This window comes from Embiotoca jacksoni, unplaced genomic scaffold (assembly GCF_022577435.1).
Source record: "Embiotoca jacksoni isolate LCO1_2020_lvr unplaced genomic scaffold, fEmbJac1.0.p SCAF_21, whole genome shotgun sequence".
NCBI lineage: Eukaryota > Metazoa > Chordata > Actinopteri > Embiotocidae > Embiotoca > Embiotoca jacksoni.
This window is the reverse complement of record NW_027185352.1, coordinates 9,345,131-9,353,356: the sequence shown is the minus strand read 5'-3', so window position 1 is coordinate 9,353,356 and position 8,226 is coordinate 9,345,131. Positions and strand designations below refer to the sequence as shown.

Here is an 8,226-nt window from a genome sequence, read left to right as displayed (position 1 = left end):
ACGAGCACTTTCCTTACCGGTGATATTTGAGAGCGCCAGGGAGTCCATGGAGTCTCCAACACCCTTCTCAACCTTCCTCAGCTCATCAGCAATACACTCGAGGGAGTCCTCATACCACTGCCTGGTGTCTGGCCAGAAGGCCTGTCTTCCTGCCCCAGACTGGTCCTGATCTTGGTCCAACTCCAGCTCTTGGATCTTTCTGGCACTGGCAGGGCCTGGATGACTCCCATAGGCCGAGTCTCCCAGCCCATCCTGCGACTGGGTCCAGTACATTTCAGGTAGGTGCTTCTTGTTCATCAATCCAGGGCTAAGGCTGTTGGCTCGGGATTGATTGGAAGTCTGGCTCTGGGTAGGGCTGGCAGGGTTGGGAGAGGAGGGGGTAATCCCTATTGATGTAGTATCAGGCTTCAGCCAGGGATCAGAGACACTTATTAGCCTGTTTCTGTCACTGGTAGGGCTGGGAGATTTTAGGGATGGTGGCTGAAGTTGGTGTAGCATCCCGCGGTCACCAAACTTGAGCAGGAGCTGAGTCATATAGTCCTCATGCTGGGCCCACTCCTCTGGATCTTCCTCTCCCCCGGCATCCTGCTCCTCCCGCTCCCTCCAGAACCTCTCCTCCTCCAGGCCGAGATGGGCCAGCTTACGCCCTACAATATCAATGTCGCCGTCAGCGTCTCCAGCACCCTCGCCATCCCCAAACTTGTGCTCAAAGGAGGGGACGATAGCGGGAGGATTAAAGAGCTGCGACTGTCTCCACTGTTCGGCAGGCCTGCTGCTCTTCCCCATGCGGACACTGCGCCGCGATTCACGCGAGCGGGCAGACTGGAATGCAGAATCAGACGAGTCTGAAGCATGGATGTCTTCCCCTTGGCTGCATGCCTTTGAGCAATAGATGTGGCCTTGCTTGGGTAGGAAGGGACATCCCAGCAAGGATGTCTTACACTGGGCACAACAGAAGCATTGGTCAGTGGCATGCCAGTGTACACCTTCGTAGGTCATCTGGGCATGATCAACACCTAATGGATTGAGTGAAAAGGAAAAAAAGGAGCATCACATTATATATGTGGGTACAGTACTTTGAAAAAAAAAAGATCCCGCTAATACATGCATGCATAGATCTAGGGTGAAGTATAAAACGTCTATTGCGTCATTCTGATCCTGAGACGTTGATAATTAGAAATACTTTTTTCACCTTGCAAGTATACAGCAACTTACCAATGTTTTCACCACAGGCCTCACAGTACTCTGCATACAGTGACTCAAAGCACCCGCAGCAGTAGGGCCGTCCATCTTTCATGATGTACCGCTGCCCCCCGAGCATCGTCTCACACTCGAAGCAAGCGAAGTGCTTCATGTGCCAGTGACGACCTTCTGCTTCAGTGCACTCATCTGCAAAGATGATCTAAAGGGAAAACCACACTTTTGTTAATTCTGTGGATCTCCGAGGAATTGCAGTCGACATTGCCGTGGGTCATTTTAAAATACTTAAGCTCGTGCTACTATTACTGCCACTTGCCTCATCACACGAAGAGCATCGCGGTTTGAGAAGCTCCGCGTGGTGTCTTCCGCAGAGGATCTTGTCATTTTGGTAGAAATAGATCAGATCCACCAACAATTCTTGACATGTGGCGCACACGAAGCATGCTGGGTGCCAGCAGGGGCTCGGTCCGGCTCTGGAGGCAAAAATTGCCATTTCACCACCATTGATGCCTCCGCAACACTGACAAACACAAACAACAGATAATCCATGAGATTAATATTTCAGTAGTTTACAATGAAGACTGGTGGCTCATCGTCAAGCCAATAACATTGCTTATGCTATCCTTACTCAATCTGGTTCTACCTTGAGAAAGTACAGATGGAGATAAATACAGACACCGATGCATTTCAATGGCATTTCAAAGTAGGCGCGGGATACAGTGGATGCTCTTGACCCATGACCCCAACAAAGAAAGATAGTGCAGATAACTATTCAAAATATATAATTTGTTTCATTTGAACTGATGCTAAAACAGAAGAAGGCCAAACAACAGGTGATCACACTGTAAATGCCAAAGGAATATGATCCATTCAAAACACATCAGTGAATCCTACAATGATGACAATCCTTGCAGAACTGTCATCTTTTCAAGGATGACATGAATGCAGATTGCAATTGAATATTGATTGATTGCACTTGTAACATGATAACATGGGGAAGACACAAAACAAGTATTTCTATCCCCAGAGCCAACGAGCTCAAACCGAAAATTCTTGGGTCTGTTTGACTTTGGTATCGAACCATCAATTATTCATTGGATGCTGCTGAAGAATTGAACAGCATTTTTGCCCTGTAATCTTAAACTGCAAACACTGGCTTTGGTCGACTTTTGGCAAAGATCGTATGACTCTGCAGAGATCATCAGAGCATGTCTGAACAAGCAGTCTTTATATAACTTAAGCGGAGTTATAAGACACCCGTAGGCATCTATGGGATAGCGTGCCCAGCTGTTAACCATTATTACCAGGGTGGACAGACCGGGGCCTTGGATACGGGGGGTGTTGTGTGTCCCTGGGAGTTAAGGCACCGGGAAACTGGAGCCTGACAATGTGTGTGTGTGTGTGTGTGTGTGTGTGTGTGTGTGTGTGTGTGTGTGTGTGTGTGTGTGTCCACTGGTGATGCAGTGAGTCAGCTCAGTGTGCGTGACCTTGCATCCTCTGTGTTAGCATCTGCGTTTGAGTGGTGACAGACTTCATCTGCCTGTTCAGGAGAGTTAACATGGCTGCACTTCATCTGCTCTTCCTGAATGCATGGTGGATGATGTGGTTCGCTCCCTTGTCAGTGCTGAATTTGGTGGAAGCCACATAACCCTAATATTTATTTTTGTTGCAATGAAAGGAACGTTTTCAGAAATATGATCAAGGACTTTTTCAATGTTTAAAAGAGCATCACCAAATCAACAGGGTAAGACACAAGCCCGGTTTTCAGATTATAACCACTCTTATGTTTGTTCAGCCAACACGTCAATGCCAAATGACTCTTTTTCCAAAAGTCTAAATTCCCAGAAAAATCTCTAAAAATAGCATCAATCTAAAACAAAAACTTTGCACTGTCCATTTCCAATTTCCCAGAAACAGTCGTATAACCAGCTGCATATATGCTGAGCCAAGTTACATGTGATTATTCCCGTAAATGTGCCATACAATGTGATTTGTTTGGAAGAATCTGGAGTTTACAACTCTGCAAGAACTACTTATTAACCTCTTCATTTTTTTTTAAATTGCTGGCTGTCATGCTGCGCTCTAGATGGGTGGCAGGAAATCGGTTGGATTCCTCTGCTCAGCTTAAACATGAGACTCCCAATCTCCCCGTTTCCTCTCTCTTCGCCCTAATGAGGACGTTTATGTCCGTGATTAAAACCTCTGTATTAGCTAATCAGGATTGTGCCTCGGGTTTGCCGTGCTTTGGGATTGGATAGCGGCTGTTAGCTGCATGTGATATAAATAACTTAAGACTCACCAGTTGGTTTCCTTGTAAGTGTTAGATTGTCAACTAGCTGTATGAGAGCATGATGCAGTGGTCTTCATTTGTGCATATGGATGTGTGTGTGTGTGTGTGTGTGTGTGTGTGTGTGTGTGTGTGTGTGTGTGTGCTCATGGGTGTCCACTTGTGGCACCTACATTTTCACAGCGGGTGTGTTGCAGAGCTCGGGGGAGGATCTTAGGTGTTCCTCTCCCCAGTGCCTCTCTCTTCCTCTGGGTGCTGAACATGTGGAGCTCCCTCTTCTCCTCCTCGGTTAAAGAGTGGCAATAACGCACCTGTCGGAAAAAAAAAAAACGCAATAGAAGAGGGGGATGAGTTGCCAAAAGAAAAGTACGGAAAGGTCAATTTGTGGCTAAAAGGAGAAGCTGATTCGGAGGAGAAAGTGGAACTAGGACTTCAAAACATCCAGCCAATACTGCTGATGGTCCAGCTTTCATCTTTGCATCCAACTTTGGGAAAGAGCATCACAAGAACTCCATATATGACAGGAGAAAGGTTCAATGAAAGCATCAAAGCTGCACTGAAAGGATGGCGTGAGCGAGACACAAACCCTTCCTCTGTGTTTAGAGATGGTCATGAAGGTTCAGATAAAAGATCAAGACTGTCCTAACAATCAGCTCAGTTTTTCTCTAAACAGCAGTAAACAATGTCGGTGTGCGAGCTCACACACACACACACACACACACACACACACACACACACACACACACACACACACACACACACATATTCACTGTCTCTCCCTTTTATACACACAGCGTGCGTCTCCCTCCTAACCACAGTTACGCAAGGAATCCTCCGTCAGTTTGCTACCTCAACCACCGGGTCAGCCAACAAACATCATAAAACCGCTCAGTCAAACACTGTGTTCGTGTGTGTTGAGTGCACCTATTGTGTATCTTCCATGTGTGTGCACAGAGACCACCTCCGTCAGTAGCCCTCCCCCCTCTGGTGATAACCCTCCACCATATCTCCTAATGTAAACTCTATTAACACAGATGTGAAAGGAGCGCTGGTTTACACACCATAAAGCTATTATACAGAAGAGGCAGGCATGTGCTTTACTGTCACAGGAGGAGGGTTTTTTTTTTTTCTGAAGGGAATGTAGCTATTGTTTTAGCTTTACGAGAAAAGACTGGCAAGATTGTGGAGACTTTACTCAGCTGCTGGCTTTATTTGGGGTAGGGTGCCATTGAAAATCTTTTATTTTACAGTTGTTTTTATGCCTCAAAATAAAGTGATGTTTCTTACTTGTAGGAGAAACTGTTGTGGATATATTGTAATACCAGTACTGTTGAGGTTTCTTTTAAAAAAAAAAAAAAAGGTATGCAATAATTCAAGTTTTTTTTTTTTACATCTTGATAAATAACCTGCAGCTAATCTTTTTCTTTTTTTTTAATCTCTCTCTCTCTCTCTCTCTCGCCCACTCTCACACACCCTGGGCCTGTTACTGGCTCTATCTCATTATCTCTACCTCGTTGTCATGCGGCGGCAGCTGGTAGAGGAGCTGTCGGATCCTGTGCTTCTCTCCCGGGCTGTTGACGTACGGCACCTTGTCCTCTGGCAGACAGGAGAAATACATCTGGATCTGGAGATGGGGACACGAGAATGAAATTTAGCAGAGTAGACAAGTGAAATCGTGGGAGGAGGGAAGAGGAAGGAGGAGAGGAGAGGAGAGGAGGAAAAGGGCAGTTGGGTATTATTGACTGCACACACGAAGCATCGTGTGTCCTTATTTTGTGACTCTGTGGGTCAAACATGTCGATCTCTATCCGATCACAGGTGCCTGACTGTGAAATCTCTCCGCACACAAGGAGACGGCACGCGGCTGGACATGGTAATGTTTGCCTTGGTTAATTTCCCCTGACAGGAGAGACGTGAACGAAATTTATTGTGCACTTCCACGAAAAACATACCAGGAGATATGCGAGACTGCAGTGTTTTCTGACTGAGAGGAACATGTGTATCTTAAATACACACTGCATGTGACCAAAAAACATAGACAGATGTTAGGCCACAGCATGCAGAACTACTAATCTGCTATTGTGGCACATGGACATGAATGTCTGCACACATAACCTTATTCGAACCTGAACTCCATGTGGTCAGCATCTACCTTTGAATATGTGCAATGTGTTTTTTTGAGCTGTGATTTACAGTTTAAGCTGTTACCATATAAATACAAAATGGAAAGAATACACTGGAAGACATATTGTATCATTTTAAATGGTCAGATTAAGTCATTTTGTCCAACCTGCTCAGGCCTGAGTCCTGGCGGCACCCAAGCGTACTCTTCCAACGCACATCCGGAGTCGTCATCCGAGGTGGAGCTCCTCTTGAAGCCCACCGACATCTTCCCCATCTTTCCCCCGGTGCGAGCCTCCATCTCGGGGCCTCGAGGTAAAGGGCGCTCCCCTCTCTCACTGCGCTCCAGGTTCATCACACACGGGCGCTGTGAAAAAACAAAAAGGGCGGATTTAGGAATCCTATTTACCAAACTTTGGTTTTTTTTCATAGTTTCCTTTTTTACACAAAAATCTCCAGCTTTTACATTTTTGACACTGATTGGCTGGGAAGATGCTGATTTATGATTTTATTTTTGCACTTCCTGTAAATTCTTCCACATTTTTTAAAGGCCTGCAATCAGTCAACTGGCTTTAATCTGTGTTTATTATTCTTCCTCATAATTTAATGACTATTTAGAGACATACTGCCTAGAAAATATGAGACAAGGAGAGAACAAACAGAGACGAGGGGACACAGTCACATTCAAACCTCTTGCGTCACACTTAAGAATAATTAATGTTATTTTCCGTCCCGTTGGTGTGTCACACTGCCTTTTTTTTTTTTTAATCCATTACAGAATCGTGCTTGATAAAGTATGCAAAATAGACCTTGTCCACTTTCAAAAGAAACTAATAAGATGTATAATGGAAAATCACAGCAGGTTTTTTCCAACACGTCATCAACAGGCAAACATCCACGACTCTGAGGATATAGCAGCACCATTGTTTATAACAGGGTGTTAAAATGTCTGTACGTTCCCCTTTTAAGTGTGGAGTTGAATACACATTCGTGCATTTGCTTGATGTGCGTCATTGTAAAGTCATACATAATCAAGACCCTGTTAGGACAGTTATCTGTGTCAGCAAACGGGACATCAAGTGCTTTCAGTCGGTTCCTTTTAAATCAGGATCTGAAATAGCATGATGCAACAGATATTTCCAGCTGTTAGCCACCAAACATCTGTTGCTCTTTGCTATCAAGGGCTAAAAGCTATGAAACTAAGCAGGTTAACATGTTGCGCTCAACAGGGATTTACAGCTATGTGTGGGAAATCACCACTGCACACAGCATAATACACAATCCGTCCACTCACACCTGCAGCAGGAATCTACTTTTAGCAGCACTTTTGTTCTTCCTCTTTACAAGCCGATATCAGTCGGACTGATACGTGAATGGGGATGAATCAGTCGAGTCGCTGTGCGTCTCCCGCCTTCAGCAGTAGCCCTCTTATCTCACTGGCTGTGTTCTTCAGAGGCCTCTCAGTCTGATAAAACCGCTTTTGTCTCAAGGTGTTGAAAAAGCCACTTTTCATTGGCCCTGCTCTGCTCTGCTTCTTTGACATGCAAATCTGGGCCAGAATGGTCCTTGTTTGGTTGAAAACAGTCAGAAACTTCACACTGCCGCCCTGAAACTATGTAAGTTTGATCTTTCACACAGGAGCAGCACCACAGCACCCTCTGGGACATTAGGGTCTTGATAGCTTCTACTGACCGATAATTGTGTCTGTTAGTTACAGCTGTAGAGCAGCCTGTTGAGTTCATTTAAAAGCTTGTGCCAGGTGATAGACCGTTTTTTTAAGGGACTGTACAAAGTTCAGTAGATGGAGATGGGCCTGAACTATGAAGAACTGCATGACCTTTTAATAAAATAAGACCATTCCCGGAGTTCAGAATGATTTTGTTTTTTGTTTTTCTACTCTTTTTAACCCTGAGTTTTAGCTTGGGCTGGTGGAGTAATACTTTTTTCAAAGCTAAAATTACTGTCATTTTGAAATTCACATTTCTACTTAAATTGTGTAAAGATACCAGATTGGTGAGCCCTGTTAAAATAACCTGAGGAATTATATCCTTGTTAGGTTTATTTAACTTTATTTTAATACTTTGGCATCATAGTCTCAAAATTAATGGCATTTTGTGCTTTTTTTTTTTTTCTAAAATCTTCTTCAAACATTTTTCATTTTTGTTGAATCCCCTAAGGAATGATGTTTACCTTGTCTTCCCTTCCAAGGTCAAAGGTCAGCTGCAACTGAACTCACAATGCAAACTCTGTAGGAGGCGGCTCCGTCCTCCACGAGATGTCAACTGCTGTCTGGTCAGTTCAACCTCCAGTCTTCCTACACCAGACCATGTAGTCAAACCCCAGTAACAAGACTGGGGATATATTAGCATAATCCCCCCCCACCAAAAAAAAAAAAAAAAAAAAAAAGTAATAATAAAAAATTAATAATAATTAGCATACAGTTTCATGAAGGCCAGGACTTCAAAACACTGAATTTACAGATTAGAAATGCTGTTTAAAAAGTCAAAGCACAGGTCTTATCACAGGACATAAGGGTATTGGAGTGTTGCTTTGTTTTTCAGTGACTAATCTATCAGGTTTTATGGTGGGACAGATAATGTTATCACTCAGAAGCTTTT

The 8,226-nt window shown here is 44.2% G+C and overlaps 1 protein-coding gene across 2 annotated transcripts in view; it reads right to left on the bottom strand.

Annotated features, from left to right (window-relative positions):
* Positions 1-8,226, bottom strand: part of prickle1b (prickle homolog 1b) — a 28,282-nt gene that overhangs the window by 1,977 nt on the left and 18,079 nt on the right. For both annotated transcript variants that reach the window (XM_069156803.1, XM_069156802.1), the window contains exons 2-7: positions 5,778-5,975; positions 4,998-5,111; positions 3,661-3,798; positions 1,517-1,720; positions 1,216-1,402; positions 18-1,016 (exon numbers count right to left, since the gene is read on the bottom strand). In XM_069156803.1, the coding sequence (XP_069012904.1) occupies positions 18-1,016; positions 1,216-1,402; positions 1,517-1,720; positions 3,661-3,798; positions 4,998-5,111; positions 5,778-5,963 (1,828 nt within the window). In that variant the 5' untranslated portion in view covers positions 5,964-5,975. The remainder of the gene's footprint in view (positions 1-17; positions 1,017-1,215; positions 1,403-1,516; positions 1,721-3,660; positions 3,799-4,997; positions 5,112-5,777; positions 5,976-8,226) is intronic.